Source organism: Phaseolus vulgaris, chromosome 6 (genome assembly GCF_000499845.2).
Source record: "Phaseolus vulgaris cultivar G19833 chromosome 6, P. vulgaris v2.0, whole genome shotgun sequence".
Lineage (NCBI taxonomy): Eukaryota > Viridiplantae > Streptophyta > Magnoliopsida > Fabales > Fabaceae > Phaseolus > Phaseolus vulgaris.
The window spans coordinates 18,801,331-18,820,465 of record NC_023754.2 but is presented as its reverse complement, the minus strand read 5'-3'; the positions used below and the strand labels follow the sequence as shown (position 1 = coordinate 18,820,465).

The following is a 19,135-nucleotide window of genomic DNA, read 5'->3' as shown; positions in this document are numbered from 1 at the left end:
TGTATTCTTTATTTAAATTTATTTAGTTTTTTAAAATGAACTAAAATAGTTTATTGACCTAAGATCTAGTTAAGCTTAAAACATTATAGTCAATTTTAGAAAATACGTCAAGTCATCTAAATATAAACTTTTAAGTGGTTGATTGTACTGTTTGACCACTATAATAATACATAGGACTAAATGGTGTTTTTTTTTCTTCTTTTTATAAGATTTAATTTTATCCTCCGTTTTTCAAGAATTTGAGGTTATTAAATCCTAAAAATTGTGATGTTTCTGTAATTATAGTTGTGATTTGTTTTTTTTTTATATATATATTTTTCTAGTTATATATGAAGTGTGAATGATGGTAATTCTTAGATTCACTTATTTATCATAAATGGGTGATTTTCTGGTGGTTAAATGTGCCTTTCAAGATTGTTATAAATGTCTCACTATTACTTTAAGCTTAGAAAAAAGGACTTGATCCAATGCACCTGGTTGTTTAAATGTCATATTCTGGTATGAACTTTGTAGAAAAAAGCACTGTTATTTTACAAAATTATTACTAGAATGTGTCTAAAGAAACACAGACAAAATTATTAATTGGTCATAAAAATGGAAGGAAATAATAGGATAAAGAAGAGGAAGGAGAAATACCAGATAAGGCAACCATATCTTTAGCAGAGACTTCACGAGCTTAGATGTAGGAACACTAAGAAAAATGCAGTTCTAAAAGAAGGGACATGGGAAGATACATGCATAATCAAATACAAAATTAAAGTTGTTTTTCTTAATATATATTTTGTTGACCAAGTTTTTCACAGTCTAAGTGTATGAATTTCTAATTGTCAATACAAGATAATTTTGTATGAATTTAACTTAATTATAAACATATCATATGACCTTATTATATTTTATTTCGTATAGTATCAAATCAACGCACTATGCTTTATTTATTCTTGCAAATGAGATATGATTTTCTTAATCTTTTTTTCTTCCTCATTGTAATAAAGAGATTTATAAGAATAATAAGACAAACTAGAAACTTACCATTACAAGCAATTATTGATTTATCGACCAAAAATTATCGATAAATTTGTGTTCATTAATAACTTTTATTTATTACCGATGAATGAAAGTATTGACGGATTTTACCGACTAATCTAAAAACTCAAAAAATATATATTAACATAAAGATACTAAAGTAATATATATCCATTTTCAATAAATTTTATCAACTAATCTAAAAATTAAAAAGAAAAATATTAACATAAAGATATGAAGTAATATATATCTCATTCTCTTGATATTATTATAAACTTTAATGATATTGAAAAAAAAAGATAACATATTTCAAACATATACATACAAGTGTATAAATGTCCGAGCTTGGTTGTATTATTGTTCTTTTAAATTTCCATGACTTGTGATAAAGTAGAAGTTCACCAATACAAATATGGCGCACACGTTTTCTTGAGGTTTGGAAAATCACTATTGTTCTTGATATGTCTCATTCTCATTTTTTTTTTCTTCGTTGATATGTCTCACTCTAACTTGGTTACATAATTGTAAAAAATAAAGTGTTTTATTGCTTTAGAAAGTGGAGTTGTTCCATTGTCCTGCCCTTTTCAATACTATATTTTCTCCCTATTCATTAATATTCTAATTCAAATAAATTTAACGAACGATCATAAACTTCGTGTATATATATGTGTGTATATATATATATATATATAATTTTATTGAGACAAGGATATTATAAAAAGTTATTATCTAGTTTAATTATGTATTTTGACAGTTAAAATATATTAATAAAAAGTTATATATTTTAATATTTTTCTCTCCATTATAGTAGTACTCTAAACTCTATATAACACCTAACAGTCTAAGTATAAAAGTAAGAACCTCAATTTTGCACAACCTTTTTGTGGAGCAGAACATTTAAATAGGAATTGCATGAATTTGTGTATTTTTAGTAAAGGATGCTCTAATTCATATATACATAACTTGTGTATTTTTATCCAAAAGATACTGTACAGATACATATACATGAATTTATAAAAACTAGAGGATGATCCACAATCTTTTATTTCCTCCACCAAATTTGGTTTACATTAAGTTTCTCAAGTTTATACCACTTATGCCAATGCAAATAAGTTATAGACTGAATTTAAGTCCATAATTAAAAAAAGATTAAAAAAAGACTATGATAACAAAGATCATGTTCTCAAAAGAGTAGTTCGGTTGAAATATAATACATCTCTAGTTTAAAAAAATGACCTAATCAAAATGAATGCTAGAGACCTTACAAGTATTTCTAATTACATTATATTTATTAAATAAAAACTTATTTAGAGATAAAAAAAAATTAATCATTATATATACTAATTTATATACTATATTAGATATTTATAATGGTTAGGTTTCAAATAATAATCTGTTCATTGAATAAGTTTCTAAAATTAAGTTTTAGATATTTTAGATTTAAATTTTACTTTAGTCTCTAAAGATTTTAATGAAAAATTATTTAAATTCAGATATTATTAATTTAATCTTTTAAAAAAATTCTTAATAATAATACACAAACACAAGCAACTAACCTTTTTAAATATTAAAAATTGAATAAAAGACATTGAGAATTAAAAAAAAGAAAGAAATAACACACGCATAACTAAGAAATGAATAACAAAACAAATCAATAACACGGATACATACATAAATAATAATAATAATAAAAAAAAATATATATATATATATATTATATTCTAAATATTAAAATATGAATAGCACTCCCACAGATAGAGTTTCTCCAAAAGCTAAAAAAAATAATTTAAGAACACATTTACATTTATAGAGGGAGAACGAAGCTTAATGAAATGAAGAAAGAGCAAAATAACTAAATATTACGTTTACTTTTTTGTTTTTCTATTAATGAGTCTCATGATGTATATTCTTCAAGAAATCCCAAATAAGAAAATTAAGTTATATAAATAAAAAATTGTAAATTAAGAAGTAATTTTTTAAGCTAATTTACTTTTTTTTTTCTAAGTATCCCAAAAAGAAAATGAAGTTATATAATTAAAAGAAAAATTCCCAAAATAAGAAAATGATTTGTTCATACTAATTAATGCTTAAGATTTATATGGTAAAAAATATGTTGAATTTTTTTTTAAATATTAATATTACATTAAATTTTAAAGTAATAAGTTTATAAAATTAAAAAAAAATATTTTCTAATTAACATTATTAATACGTGTCCATTTATCTATAGATGTCAACTTAAATATGAAGGGTTAAGTGTCCAAATTATGAGAAAAAGGAATGAAAATTTATATAAAACGTATTAGATAAATGTAAAATGAAATAGGTATTATGACGTAAGCAAACTTTTTAAGTGAATTATACTTTGTCCCAGAAATCACTAAAGAAGGCAAAAAGCCTTATAATTTATTCCACAATACAATACACTTTAAATTGAACAAAACAAACCATTCCCAATTTTCGAATTCAGCAGAAATCATCACTTAATGAAGTCCATTGATCAAAGAAATCTATGTGTCTCTTCTAATTCACTCTCCTGCAGTTCTTCCTAATCTCCCCTCTTGACCCAGTTAAGGGTTTGTTATCTCCCATCTTGATCATTGCTGTAACAAAGTCAGAATCAAAGACCTTGTTATTCTGACTATAAGTTCTCACCAGTGAATCAGTGGATCCACCATTGAAAAGCACCTGATCAGAATTGAGGAGTCCCTTTTTCTTGAGGAGGTTCTTGAAGTAGTTGTTGTCAAAATGTTTTGAAGTTCTCAAGTCCAGAACTGCTAGATTGTTGTCTCCTGTGCCACTAGTTCTTGGACACTTTCTCTGCCTCGCCAATGCAAATCTCCTCTCAATGTTGCTGCCATTGTATATGTGATCTCTAAAACTAGCACATCTTGCTTTTCCAATTGTGTGAGCTCCTGCAATTCAAACCACATACAAGATATCATAAATACAATTTTTACTCTTTTTTTTCTCTCAAATCTAGTTTTTTACACGTCCTTAAATCCATCTTTCGAGTCCAAACAAAGGATATGAAAGATCATAATGATTCTCAGTAGGTTCTGTGTCCCTTTCTCAATGCTTTAATTGCGTTAGTTTTAGGAAAAAATACTTGACCTTCAATGTATATAGTTGTTTAAATGTCACATCCTGAAATAGGAAAAACGTGTCTTTTCCAGAAGGAGTGGAGAAATCTAACATAGAGTATAGCAAGGAGAAATACCAGATAAGGCAACCATGTCCTTAGCAGAGAGTCCTTGAGCTTCAAACGTTTTAATGAGGTTGGTGAGGTTAGATGTAGGAGGTGGAATAACACCACTGTTGGCAGCACTGAAGTTTGCTGTTCTGGAATCCCTTCTTCCAACCTTCACTTTCCAAAATGGCCCTCCAAGCTGCACCATAATCACATAACAAATAGATATTATTGAGTTAGTATGATGTGGAAGATTGTTATAATGAAAGTGTAAAATAATGCAGTATTTGTTGTTTAGAAGATTGTTATGAACTCACAAGAACAACAGAATCACGAGAAGCAATGGTCAATATATCAGCACATGAGACAACACCGGGGCACAGTTTCTCCACCCTAGACTTGATACCATCAATCACTTCAAAACCTCTCACAGAATTGTTGTTAGCAGCTGCAGTTTTCTCCCCCAACAACGATGGAGTGTCATCAAGTAGTAATGACCCATCACAACCCTGTTTGTTTCACCACCAACCAATAAAAGATAACTTTCTTGGAACAGTTTAAATAATAAGTTTTGATTTGAAACACATTTTTTAATATATAATTTTAGCATCTCACTTCCTTTTTATTTCGTTCTGTCAAATCAACCACTGTACACTGTACTGGGTGATTCAATGTCACGTAAAAGCAAAACAAGTGAGACATATCATGAATGATAGGTTAAATCATCATGAAAGTTAGTTTTTTCTTTTATAGTAAAGCCAAAATGAAGTTTTGAAAAATGATAAATATGAGCTGCATGTAGTCCAATAATAGAGATAAAAAGAGACTACTTGATGAACAGAAAATATAAGGGTAGAAGAAAATTACATCAACAAAGCAATCATGGAAGAAGAGGCGAAGAATAGATGCTCCAATGCGAGGTTCTTTGGCCACGGCAGATTTAACAACAGCTTTAACGGTGTTGAAAACATTGGGACATGTCTTAGAATAGAAGTTGTTTGAGAGTTGAGCAGAAGACGTTGGTGCAGTAAGAAGCAGCAAGAACACAGCTAATGCAACGATGTTAGCTAATGAAGAAAAAGAGGAAGAACGTAAAGGAGAAAGTGGCATGTTTTGCTGTGATGAAGTTATGATAGCAGTGAGTTTAGAATGAGAAACTGTGCATGTGATGCCTCCAATATATAGAGATGATGAAGGTGGTAGTTCATACTTCCAACTAAGCATTTTAAAAGCTTTACGTGAAAATGTGGATTGATTTGATGAAGATTATACCTATTTATTCATTTATTTTCTTTTAGACGAGACGATGAAATGAACTTGATTTGAATCAGGGGTGTCTCGTGTCCATGCTTTTTGATTTTTCTACGTTGTAGGGTCTACATTGTTATGTGTAGTTGCCCCAAAGAGCATGCCAATGTTGACTATTCAAAGGTTGCAAAAGCACCTGTGCTATGTACTTATGGAGATTTTTTTTATGGGTAAAAGAAATAGTATAAATAGGAAAAATAAAAAGAGAATTTTCAATTTATATACAACAATTTTAGGATGATTGGTAAAAAAAATTGAATTTCTAAGAGATATGTTAGATTAAAAATCCTCTTAGAACCTATCTAAGAGAAGAAGATCAATGTTGATCTAGTTGGATTAGTCCCCAATAAATGCTAAATAGTAATCTTCACTCTTTGAATTAACCATTATCCAAGCATTTACTAGTTGTTTAGTAGGCTAATTTTGTCTATACACTATACCCTTTACATTTCTCACTTTTCATCTCTTGTTTTCTTCAAATCAACTCCCTTCCATTTCTTCTCCACTCGCTTTTTTCAGATCTTTTCAGCATATTACCTCAAATTGGATTTTTGTGTCATGTTCTGTATTTATATTTCAATTATTTCCTTTCATAATCCATTTATTTTTATAATAATATTTTATAAAAAAATATTTAATTATGATGCAGAAATAGTATTACGAAGTGGACTTTAGTCGATGTGGGATCTCCAACACACCCCCTCACGCTGAGACTGCCAACTCGTGCGTGGGACTATATATTATGGGTGGTCCGATAGCGGGTGGCCTGATAAGCCCAACAAATACTCGCTAGGATAGGCTCGAAATGGCTCTGATACCATATTACGAAGTGGACTTTAAGCCTAACTCAACCCCATAAAACCGGCTCATAGGGTTGAGGTTTGCACCCACTTATATACAATGAAAGGCTCTAATCTCTAGTTAAGGTGGGATCTCCAACAAATAGTGTAACTGAATTGACATTTTCATTCAATTATAAATAAACCTTTACCATAAATTAGTTAACTTTTGGCTAAAGTATGGACGGAAGGATTTTAAAATACAAATTACTATTAGATATTTTAATACTTCAAATACTATAATATAACAAAATAATCTTTTAAATTATTTTTTATTTAAACTTGTCTCATCTTGTTTTTGGTTCACCATTTTGGCAAATTAGATAAAATGGGACAAAGTGAGCTAATGAGTTAAAAATATAAAACCTGACTAATAAGTTAAGATCCACTTTGTCACCCCTACCTATATTGGTTGTGGAAGGTGATGTTAAATACATTCCATAGACATTTGAAGTAAATATACATGTGTCAAATATTCGTAACTATGAAAGGAGATAATAATATTCTAAACTTCAATACATACCTAGTGTGTCTTCAACCAATATACACTCGAACCATAAGGCTCTGTTTGGATTGAGGAGGAGATTTGTAAGGAGGGGAGGGAGTGGATTTGTGAGGATTGGAGAGGATGTGTAAGGATATGTGAGGTTGTTTGGATTGAGGGATGATAGAGTGGATTTGTGAGGATGGTTTATTGTAAGTTTACAAAATTATCCTTCTTATTAAAAAATATTTAAATAATGAATTATGATTTTTTTGTGTAGGTTTGAATTAATTAAATATTTTTAATATATAATATCCTTAATTATTTATATTTTTAATAAAAAAATAAAAATAAAATATAAAATATTTTGGTGTTAAATTAAAATAAATTTATTAAATACATTTATGAAAATAATATTCATTTGTTACTTTATATAACTATATATATTGTTGATATTATAATTTTATTTTATTATTTATAATTATATGTTGTTATTAATAGTATAATTAAATATTTTTGAAATTATAAATAATAAATAAATTTATGTAATATTTAATTTTATATATTAAAATAAAATGCATGCACAAGGGTATTTTGGTAAAATGCAACAATTCTACTAAATCCTCACAAATCTCTTCATTTTGTGAAGAATGAAAAAAATCTTCCACCCTCTCCCCCATCCTCTCCCCCACTCTCAAAACCATGGAAACAAACACAAAAAAACACCCCCTCCCTCCTGCCCCTCCCTCCTCCCACTTGGAAGCAAACACACCCTAAGGCTCTGTTTGGATTGAGGAGGGGATTTGTGAGGATGGGAGGGAGTGGATTTGTGGGGATTGGAGAGGATGTGTGAGGATATGTGAGGTTGTTTGGATTGAGGGATGATAGAGTGGATTTGTGAGGATGGTTTATTGTAAGTTTACAAAATTATCCTTCTTATTAAAAAATATTTAAATAATGAATTATGATTTTTTTTTGTGTAGGTTTGAATTAATTAAATATTTTTAATATATAATATTCATAATTATTTATATTTTTAATAAAAAATTAAAAAATATAATATAAAATATTTTGGTGTTAAATTGAAATAAATTAAATACATTAAAATTTATGAAAATAATATTCATTTGTTATTTTATATAACTATATATATATTGTTGATATTATAATTTTATTTTATTATTTATAATTATATGTTGTTATTAATAGTATAATTAAATATTTTTAAAATTATAAATAATAAATAAATTTATGTAATATTTAATTTTATATATTAAAATAAAATACATGTACAAGGGTATTTTGGTAAAATGCAACAATCCTATTAAATCCTCACAAATCTCTTCATTTTGTGAAGAATGAAAAAATCCCTCCACCCTCTCCCCCATCCTCTCCCCCACTCTCAAAACCATGGAAACAAACACAAAAAACACCCCCTCCCTCCTTCCCCTCTCTCCTCCCACTTGGAAGCAAACACACCCTAAGAGAGAAGGATAGGGTGATCGTGGAATCCACACATCGATCTATTCATAGACAACGAAATATGAGGAATTCCAAACTAAGTGTTCAATCGTTAGATAATTTTTCAATCAACGGTCACAAATAAATTACCTTTCAAATCTAATGACAAACACGTTCATCGAGAAACTTTAAACTCTTTGTAGGTTACTCCTACTTAAGCTTGGGGTATGTCATACTTATTGGATATAAATCGAATGATCAAGTAGACATATATAGTTAAAAAATTGATCTTTCTTTCAAATACTAATCATTAACTCTCAAACTTGAAGCTAGTAAATTGTTAAAAATTTACTTTTAACAATTTTTTTATCAGAAAAAAAAAATTAAATTACTTTTAACAATACTAGTATTTTTAAGTTATCTTTACATCAAACAAATGCAAACACCATTAAAGAAGAATGCTACATAGAAAATAAATTCTGATAGCTTTTCTGGTGAAGGTTGAATCTCGTGACATATAATTATGAGTTGGTTAAAAGGTTTGAATCTCCATTTGTGTATGAGATTTGAATGAAATTAGATATTACATATATTTTCCCTCTCGATACAATTTTGTTTAAGACAAATATACACTATAAAGCTAGCTATATATGTTTAGTTTAAGAAAAAAAATCTGAGTGGATAACTACAGTAAACAGATTGCACATGAATTTGTTATTTCCTTTACTTTATACATATAATTTCAAGTAAAAGAAAAAAAGAGTTCAATCGTATTTGGTTTCCACAAGAGAAAAGAAAAGATAACATATATATGGAAAAACAAAGAATATAAATAAAAAATATTTAATTAAATAAAAATAAATTATTCTATTAAGATTATTCAATTTAACAAATAAATAAAATGTTATTTCTTGTTATTTTATTATTATTATTTTTTTATCAGCAAAGAATTAATAAATTAAAAAGAGACACTTCAGGGGTGTCCCAACCCGTATACATGAAACCTTTGGTTCTAGATCACCAGAGCACATACAAGACTCGCAAAGACCTGCTGAACAAGTGCAATGACGTTCCTAAGAACTACCAAAAATCAAATGCACACTTCCCAACATAGTGATATTAAACTATTATTGATTGTGTTTTAGCTTAATATTTTATTATTATTATTATTTATTATTATTATTATAATAAAATAGGGTAAAAAAAAATTTAAACCACACAAAATAGATTATAAGATGAAAATTGTGGAAAGGAAACTTAGGTAAGGAGGAGAAAGGAATAATAATCTTGAATGGATGGGGAAGGACTTTGTTTGAATGGGAAAGCTACAGGAGCAACAACTGTTAATGTTGTTGGGAAGGAAGAACCTAAATGAAGAAAATGAGGATTCGTGGGTGTGGAGAGATAGGGATTCTACATAGTTTTCAGTTCAATTAGCATACATAATTTTGAAAGGAGAAGGACAGGTCGAATGTGTCGCTATGTATGAGGGGTTTTGGAGGATTAAGGCATAATCGTCCATCAACTCAAGCTTGGAGGGTGTTTGAGGATAAAATAGCATCGAAAGTTAATTGGGCAAAAAGGGAGATAATAGTGGAAAACATTGTTTGTATTATGTTTGGGGAGGGGGAGGAAACTAGAGTTCACTTATTTTGTACATGTTAGGTAGCCTGACTTGTTTGGTCTAAATGTTATGAGTGGGTGGGCATGGATGTCGAAAATGCTTTTCTCTCAATTCAGGATGATTGAGAAAAGTGAAGCAGTTAATCAGATATGGATGTGCGTGTGAATAGTAGTTATAGGAGAATTGTGGAAATAGAGAAATAACAAGATTTTCAAAAATGGATGCATAGATCATACAAAAACATTCACGATGGCGCAATTGAAAACTTGGTCATGGATAACCTCGAAGGTACGCTTAACAAGTTTTTCTTTTTTTCTGATTGATGTATGGAATCATTGGTGTGTATGAGATCTATTAAATGTAATGTTGGTTAGAGAAGCGTGGATCAAATCTGTTGGGTATGTGTAAGTGATTGAGGTAAGGTAGGGATGAGCAGGTTTGCTCAAGTTTGCGTCCTTTTATCCCATGTATAAGGGTTGATGTATCCCTAAAATACTTTTATTTATAAATTATTTTCTTGTTGACAAAAAAAAGAGATGAAAATTGTAGAAGATTTTTTTTTTCTTTTTAACCCATTCTAGATGTTTGTTTAATATTTAAAATCTTGAATTTATGTTTTGACTATAAATGAGAAAATGATTCAAAAATAGTTTAATTTGGATGTGCATATTTTATATTTAACTTGATCTGTCACAAAACTAAACATATACATATGCATAATCAATGTTGTAACTCAATGAGATACCTTATTACTTTTTTGTTGTTGTTTTGTGTAAAACATAAATGTGTGGGTTTTAGCAATTTCTTTTAAAAATAAAAAAACTTCATAATTTTAAAGAAATTAAAATACTTTGAATTTGAATTAAATTTGATTTAAATTATTTATTGTTAAAAGTTTTATTTGAATAATGTAATTTAAATTTATTTTTCTTATTAAATAAACATATTTTAATGATTAGCAAATATAAAAAGTTTTTTTAATGTTAAAAAATATTTAATAATTCAAAAATATTATTAAGTAATTTTTTAATGTTGATTTTTAATCAGAACTCATCAAGATTTTTTTAATTCTTTTATTACAAAACTTATGTTAGTTAACGCATGTCTTTAGTCAAAATTATTTTGAGTTAATATTTGTTACAATTATTTTGGTTGATTAGTTAGAATTATTTTTTAAAATTAATTTTCGACAACTTTTCAATAAATAATTGATTTTTTTCTTAGATAACACAACTAAAAAAATAATCTTAATAAGGTTGCTACAAAAATTTCTTAGTTAACTTTAAAAAATATTAATTGACTTGGTTAAAAAATAACATTAATAACATTGATTGAAACCCAATAATTACAAAAGTTTGACAAAAGTGATCTTAAAAACACTTAATTGACATTGAATGAAAAATTATCTCACCAATATTAACATAAAAAAACTCTTAATAACATCAACTGAAAAAAAATAGTCTCTATTAATGAAAAACAATTTTAATAATATAAACTAAAATTAATTCTTAAAATATCAATTTGTAACTCATACAACATATATATGTGGAAAAAAAAAGTACGAAAAATTTAAAATTCTTGATCTACAAATAAAATTTGAAATTTTATAATTTTAATTTTAGGGGATCAAATTATGCAAATTTTTATTTCTTCTAAATAAAATTCATTCAACTAGAATATTTCAACTTTTTTTTTATAAAAATGAATTACCTTTTAAAAATTCTACTTCGACACAATCTACTTTCTCTCATTTTTAATTATATTTCTTTCTACCTCTCCTCTATTTTAGAGAAGCAAATAATATTTTAATTTATATAACAAAATTAAATATACATACAACTTTCAATAAAAAAATTTGATCTTAATTTATGTTAAAGTAATAGTTAATTTTAATATTGAGCTCCCATTAATAGATAATATAATCTTTTGAATTAAGATAAGATAAGCAGGTGGAGAAATGTAATTAATGGAAGGTGGTGTATAAATGAATAGGATATAGACTTTTTAGATATGCCTATTACCTTTTCCTCTTCTCTTTTCTTACCTAATCATCTAAGTTAATAAGATTCCAACTTTTCACAATATAAATTGATACTGTCAGAAAATATTAAAATAATAAACTTAGTTCATATTATCTTTTAATTTTCAAAACTACTAACTAAAAATGGTGTCAATGAGTTGGATAAAAAAAATGTATAAACCTTTAAATCTCACTCAAAATAAGCCTACAATATAACAACTAAATAGAAAACTATAGTGTATATAGTTTAGCTTATACAAAATCAAATTGATTGTCCAAAATTAAAAAAAAAAGGACCACAAATAAACCCTAGATAGATTAGGTGGATAAAAGGCATTAAAAAAAGCTTTAACATTTTTGTAATTAGCATGTGCATCACATTGGGTTAATTAAGTAGAAATTCCACGTGCATTACCAATTTTCTATATGCTAGTTAAGTAGTTTATGCTATTTATTCTAAATTAGTTTGTTATAGTTATATGATATAGGATGATAAAATGGGTTAGATTGGTCTAGGTTTTCATTGGTTTATAAAAAAAATATAAAGTAGAATAGGTTAAACCTTTGGAGAAATGAAAATCTCAATAATACGAAAATGTTATTTAATTTTTTTTAAAAATAAACTGACATATAAAAACTGATTAACGGACTAAAAATACTGCCTAAACCACCTTACCATCAAAATGATTATATTTTTCATATGCGGTGGCTCATGGGAAAGAGAAAGGTGTAGAACACAACATAAACAATGAACAAAGTGGTTGCTATCACTTTTGTTCATAATTCTTTTTCTATTGAAGTTGAAAATATTAGTGTTTAATTGTTTAATCAATTCAAAATAGAAAAAGTATTGATTTTTTTAACATAACTTCCATTTGATTTTTTTTTGGGGTGGCAATGCATCCGCATAAGCCAATAAGCCAGTCCCGCACTTGACCTGTCTCGCATAGAATCTGTGGATTGATTTTTCTAACCCTCCCACATAAGGGTTGGTCCATTTTTTTTAATAAAATTTTTGGATTTTTTTAATTTAGATGCATTAGTTAAATGGTCTCATAATATTATTTTCATGATATATGTGTAGTAAGATGTTATTAAAAAAATCGGAATGTGAAATATGAGGCTACATAAAGAAAATATAGGGGGTGTAGGAAAAAAATTATACATTTTAAAGTTATGCGGGTTATGCATGCCAACCGCCCCGCTCTGCACTTGGCCCATGTGGACTGCGGATTATGCGGGACGGGCCTAAGCGAGTCAGCGAGTTGAAATATGCAACTCATCTTGCGTTTTTTTGAGCGAGTCGCGGGCCGGCCTGCATGGCCCGCTCCACTTTGTCACCCATAATTTTTTTTCTCTTAAAAGAGAACAAGAGAGAAGAAAAGGTCAGATCTCTCACTAAATATTATATTCTCATTTAATTGTAAATCTACCTATAAATGAAATGAATTGAAGATTAAATGTTTGATAAATAAGTTTGATTATTCCTTGACAGGGTAAAACGAGATTATTTATCCACTCAATTTTAACTCATCAATGGTTTAAACTGAAAATCATATGATCAACAATTTTGTATTTAATGTTAGTATATTTACATAGAAAATCACAATAGTGGTATTGAGTTAAATATATTTTTAGCATTGTGTTTGTTTCATAAGTGGATGAGTGGAAGGGAAAGAGAGTGAAAACTTTTTTTTTTTTATACAAATAAAGATATTTGTGTTGATTTCATCTAAGATTTTTGCATTTTACCTAAATACTTATTGAGTATGAAGTCAAAATCAATTGAGTTGGACTAACTAAATATCATGTTTAGTGTAATTAGTGTGCAACATTAAAGAAATGAAAACCTAATAATTGTCCGTGTGGATGTCGGTTGCAGTTAGCGACTGAAGCACGATAAATCATGTGTTCTTTATTTTTTTCAGTTAATCCATGATTGTGTGTATTGTTTTCGCGTACGTTTTTCCATCAATACCTATAACAATATACAAAATTAAATATTATATAAATTTATTTAACAATTTTTTCCCTCACTCAAAATTGTAGATTAATTATTTTTCTATACTTTATAAAGTTTTGAAAGAGATTGTTGTAAATAAATTACGTGATAAACAAAATTCCACATCAACTAAAAATCTAATTTTGACTATTTATAAATGTCAGCCCGAAATTTCACTTCAGCAAAAAGTTTGGCTTTGATTATTTATCGACGTTAAAAATATTTAATAAAAATATATTTAACTTTAATAATATTTAATTTAATTAATATAATAATTAATTATTTTTATTTTTAAATTTAATAATTTGTTTATAAAGTAAATTCTTTATATATATAAAAGTTTTGATGAAAAGTCAGATAATTGTTGATTGACAAGTGCCTGTAAACTCCCTGAATCATTATTATTTAGATGGATAGACCTTTTGTTAGACCTTACACTCCTTATTAAATCAGCAGGTAGCCGACCAACCAAGCTAAGTTCAAAAAGTCAAAATAAATATCTATATTTTATATGATTGGAAGAAAATCTAGTTCAAATTTTCCTGCCTAATATATTTAATTTAAATGAAAACTTTCTATTAAGTTATGAGCAACTTTTTTATATATATTAAAAAAATATTATAATAGATAACAGGCTATTTTTATGTTCTGTCAATTTATAAACATTAACTAGAATTTAATTGTAGGAATTGCCTATTGTACCGGTATGGATGAGGCCGACCCCTAACCTCCTTGTCCGAGATCTGGTCAACCTAACTAAAACTAAAGGAAGGTCGGTCGAGACCTGAGAGACTTGGTTGAGATGACGAGGCCGACTGCCTGTTTGGTCGAGACCTTGGAAGACTCGGTCGAGACCTTAAGAGTCTTGGCCGAGACAATCGACACCACTGGAATTTGGCCGAGGGCCGGCCCACACCATGGGTACTTGGCCGTCGGCCGACCCCTACTAAAGTTAACGCTCAAACCAAGATCAGTGAAGTTAATCCATCACTAAGAATTAGGTAATGCGACCTTAACCAGTATTCACCTCGATAAACGGGCCCAACAAGGTAGGTCCATTAGAATAATATAAATAGCACGTATTCCGAGGAGTAAGGTATGTCATTTATTACTGTTCACCTACCTGAGAGCTGACCACCCACTTTACTGACTTGAGCGTCGGAGTGCCTTCGCAGGTACCCCACCATCCGATGTTCAGCCGAGACCGAGTGCCGAAGGAGAAGCAAAAGGACGAGAAGAATCCCAGCTCACCATCCTATACGCCTAACATTTTCTTCTATCAATTGCTTTGATTTATTCCAAGAGTTGACATATCAATGTCAAAAATAATAACGCAGGCATGGTCATGATTTAGATTTCTTATGACTAATTGAGATACAAAAATCATAATTTCCTACAACTAAATAATTGGTTAAGTACAAATTTGTCAACGATCAAATTGTATTGTATATTATTATATATCCAAAGTATGAAAAATGTTTTTATTATAGTGAGAGAAAAGAAGAAAAAAGACTTTGACTTTTTCATAATTAAAATAAATTTATATTCAAGTTAAAAATAAAAGAATTTATAAAAGTATATGAAAGAATTGGTATAAATGAACTTATGTATAAATTATTTTAATGATTAAATATGTTTTTCCTTTTATGAAATTTCCTTTTTGTCTAAAAATATATTTTATTTTGATTTTAATAAAAAACATTAATTTCAAATTTTCTTTTTATTTTCTTCTTTTAAAATTTTGTAAAAATTCTCATCCATAACTATTATATATTTAGCATTTAATGCTCATCATATAACTGGTTCAGTTCGAGGCAATCATAGTGAGCACTGCCTTAGAGTCAATGCAAGTATGCTTTTGATCCGAGAAAAATAATTAAGATTCCTTTATTGTCTCTAATGAAAAATATGACTCCGAAAGGTTAGCTTTTGCAATTATTTTCTGGACTAACTTTAGAAGAAAAAAATGTTAATTACATCACTCACGTTCCCACATGTCTCACATTTGTTTACATGGTAGAATCACTATGCAAATTCCAAAAGAGGGGGCACACTCTTGTTAAAATAGGTGAAAAGTGCATGCAGTGATATGTATATATTCATCATGAATTGGCTTTATCGTGGATCTTGGATGTTCAATGGTCTTAATTAACATCTTTTTCTTCATATATTTCATTTTCGATTGTTAAAATTAGCATATAGTAATTAATAAATAGGTAGCCTAGTGTATATAAGAATAGTAACTGTACTCCTTTAATAAACGAAGCTGCCGCAGAAATTCTGCTTTTAACGGTAAATAAATGCATATTTTGTTTTAATTGTTGATTTAATAGTTTTAGGTAACTATTCATAAAATCATTTAAGATTATAAATGTAATTGTTAGCAATGATAATAAAATATCTTCCTCTGATTTATTCTAAAAAACCAAAAATTGGTATTAGAGTTATCTTCTTAAGGAATCTGTGAGGTTAGTAGATTGCAAGGAGGTTTCGATTTTTCGGCACCATCTGTCTTTGATAAAGACAATTATCAAATGTGGGTTGTTCGTACAGAAACCTACTTAGAAGCATTGAATATATGGAAAGCTGTAGAAGAGGAAATTTATAAGAATAATAATATTTCATGTACTCCTTTAATAAACGATGAACGAAGCTGCTGGAGAAATCAATGGGAAATCAATGATAAAAAAGATGGAGCTGCAAGGAGGTAGGGGAAGGCTAAGAAGCTCACCTCAGAGAAAGAAAATCTCACAACTGAGGAGGAGCAAAAAGTGATTTCTCAGAGACGTTGGAGGGGGTTAAAGATTATGAGAATTTAGATGAAAGAAAATGAGGCTCGTGCAAGTGGAATATAAACTCAATTAGTGCCAATTGTGTAATTCCATTTTTATTTAAGATAAACACAGCCCCGAAACATGCAGCATCTCTTGACTTGATGTCTCTAGCCAACGTGGGCGGGGCAATGTTATGCACATCCAGTTGTATCATGCATAAAATATTATGTGAATATAGCTAGTTGAAGCATGCAAACGAATTAACTAATGGATACCTTATTGCCACTTCCTTCTATATAAATCATGCCCTAGCCAAAGCAATAATAACTAAGTTCAAAGCACAACACGATGACTTCTATCATCCAATCCCTGCTTGTTCTTGTTCTAGCCACTTTCCTCACATTTATCGTCCCTTCCAATGCACATCTCACTCCTAATTTCTACGACAAAGTTTGTCCCAAGGCATTACCAATCATAAGATCACTTGTTCAGCAAGCGATTAATCGTGAACGACGCATTGGAGCGTCACTGCTGCGTCTGCATTTCCATGACTGCTTTGTTAATGTAAGTTATCAATTACTTTGTTACATTTGAGTTTCATGTTTTGATGCCATAAACATAGACACAACTAACTAATATTGCGCTCTAGTTTCCTATAGCAATTACTTTGCTAATCAAAGTTGAAAATTTCGTATAATATTATGATATATTGATGGTTGGGATGAGTTACAGGGATGTGATGGATCAGTTCTGTTGGATGACACCAAGAAGTTCATTGGCGAGAAAACAGCACTACCAAATTTGAATTCTATAAGAGGGTTTGAAGTGGTTGATGAGATTAAGGCAGCAGTTGACAAAGCTTGCAAAGGCCATGTCGTTTCATGTGCTGATATCTTAGCTACAGCTGCTCGTGATTCTGTCGCCATCGTAAGCATATATTATAGTTATAATTAGTTCCACACATTTATCATCTTTTTTTTATCATAAAATATTACTAAATATATGTATATTTCCACTATTTTTTCTCTCTAGGTTAACAAGAAAATAGTTTCTTCCAATTCTTTTAAATTTTTGGAATAAAACAGTACTTTATAGTTCATTGATTATTTAAAAAGTAACACATTTTGTGTTCCAAACAGCTGGGAGGTCCAAACCTATGGTACTCTGTATTACTAGGTAGAAGAGACGCCAGAAGTGCAAGCAAAGATGCTGCAAACGCCAACCTTCCCCCTCCATTTTTCAGCTTCTCACAGCTTCTGACCAACTTCAAATCTCACGGAATGAACCTGAAGGACTTAGTGGCACTCTCAGGTGGCCACACCATAGGTTCTGCAAGGTGCGGTACCTTCAGAGACCGCATCTACAACGACACCAACATTAACCCTAGTTTTGCAGCCTCTTTGCGCAGAACATGCCCTAGAGTTGGTGGTGATAGCAACTTGGCTCCGTTGGACCCAACTCCTTCAAGTGTTGACACTTCATACTACAAGGAATTGCTCTGCAAAAAGGGTCTCCTTCACTCTGACCAAGAACTCTACAAGGGGGATGGAAGTGAAAGTGACAAGTTGGTAAAGCTTTATAGCATGAACCCTTCTGCATTTGCTAACGATTTTAAGGATTCTATGATCAAGATGGGGAACTTGAAGCCTCTCACCGGTAGAAATGGAGAGATCAGACGCAATTGCAGAAGGATTAACTAATGCTGCATCCAAATATCGTTCGTGGATGCACCACAATAAAGACTCAAAGATTGAGAAATTATTATTATTAATATAATTATTATTATTATTATTATCATTATCATTATATTATGAGCGAACTAAGCTATGGATGCATGTGTTCGTTTAAAATGTCTGTAATTGTGTTTTTTCTACCTATTAAGATTAACGTGTTAGGTTCAGATAACTTTGAACCATAAGTGTCAAAAGAAACCAGCAAAAGATAAAGGTCGCTCTAAGACAGTGACTATGTAACAATTTGTGGACAATTTGTACTTTCTGAATTCGTGCAGTGAGTGAATCATCGCAAGAGTTTCAAATCTTGTTATTCGATTTAACTAAATTTTTTTTGAAGTTGACTTGTATAAAGTAAACACAATGTAAGCTATGTGAATTGCTAACAAGAAAACTCGTAATTAATATTTATAACTTTTAATATCGGTCTTATTAGTGAGAAATTTTTATAGCTTACACAAGTTTCTAGTAATTAACAGTAAGCAGTTTTTTTTTATAGCTTGCAAGTTTCTATTTTATATAATGTTTTCATTACCTATTGTTGATTTAATATTTGAATTTTTTCATATTAATTAATGAATTCATTTTTCATGAAAGATTAAAATTTTCATTCAAATTTTTTCTACTGAATGACCTGATTATGTAATTTCAGTGGGAAATACGACATTTAAACCGGCTAT

At 29.2% G+C, this 19,135-nt stretch overlaps 2 protein-coding genes across 2 annotated transcripts; one reads left to right on the top strand and one right to left on the bottom strand.

Moving 5' to 3' along the window:
• Nucleotides 1–3,397: 3,397 nt before the first annotated feature.
• LOC137831544 (peroxidase 4-like) lies at nucleotides 3,398–5,449 on the bottom strand. The gene is made up of 4 exons (XM_068639264.1): nucleotides 5,078–5,449; nucleotides 4,528–4,719; nucleotides 4,241–4,409; nucleotides 3,398–3,935 (listed from the first exon to the last, which is right to left on the bottom strand). Exons 1-4 carry the CDS (start codon nucleotides 5,432–5,434, stop codon nucleotides 3,544–3,546), a joined length of 1,110 nt encoding a protein of 369 aa, XP_068495365.1. The 5' UTR covers nucleotides 5,435–5,449; the 3' UTR covers nucleotides 3,398–3,543.
• An 11,602-nt stretch (nucleotides 5,450–17,051) lies between these two features.
• LOC137831543 (peroxidase RIP1-like) lies at nucleotides 17,052–18,768 on the top strand. The gene is made up of 3 exons (XM_068639263.1): nucleotides 17,052–17,286; nucleotides 17,455–17,649; nucleotides 17,862–18,768. The coding sequence occupies exons 1-3, from the start codon at nucleotides 17,071–17,073 to the stop codon at nucleotides 18,420–18,422; spliced, it is 972 nt and encodes a 323-aa protein (XP_068495364.1). The 5' UTR covers nucleotides 17,052–17,070; the 3' UTR covers nucleotides 18,423–18,768.
• Nucleotides 18,769–19,135: the final 367 nt, after the last annotated feature.

What these genes read in the sequence shown, in the direction of transcription:
- LOC137831544 (XM_068639264.1), bottom strand. Translation starts at nt 5,434, where the DNA reads ATGCTTAGTTGGAAGTATGAACTACCACCTTCATCATCTCTATATATT. An exon ending in CTCGTGATTCTGTTGTTCTT is followed by an intron (nt 4,410 to 4,527) that starts GTGAGTTCATAA and finishes ATTATGGTGCAG; the next exon opens with CTTGGAGGGCCATTTTGGAA. An exon ending in GGACATGGTTGCCTTATCTG is followed by an intron (nt 3,936 to 4,240) that starts GTATTTCTCCTT and finishes TTTGAATTGCAG; the next exon opens with GAGCTCACACAATTGGAAAA.
- LOC137831543 (XM_068639263.1), top strand. Translation starts at nt 17,071, where the DNA reads ATGACTTCTATCATCCAATCCCTGCTTGTTCTTGTTCTAGCCACTTTC. An exon ending in TCCATGACTGCTTTGTTAAT is followed by an intron (nt 17,287 to 17,454) that starts GTAAGTTATCAA and finishes GATGAGTTACAG; the next exon opens with GGATGTGATGGATCAGTTCT. An exon ending in CTCGTGATTCTGTCGCCATC is followed by an intron (nt 17,650 to 17,861) that starts GTAAGCATATAT and finishes TGTTCCAAACAG; the next exon opens with CTGGGAGGTCCAAACCTATG.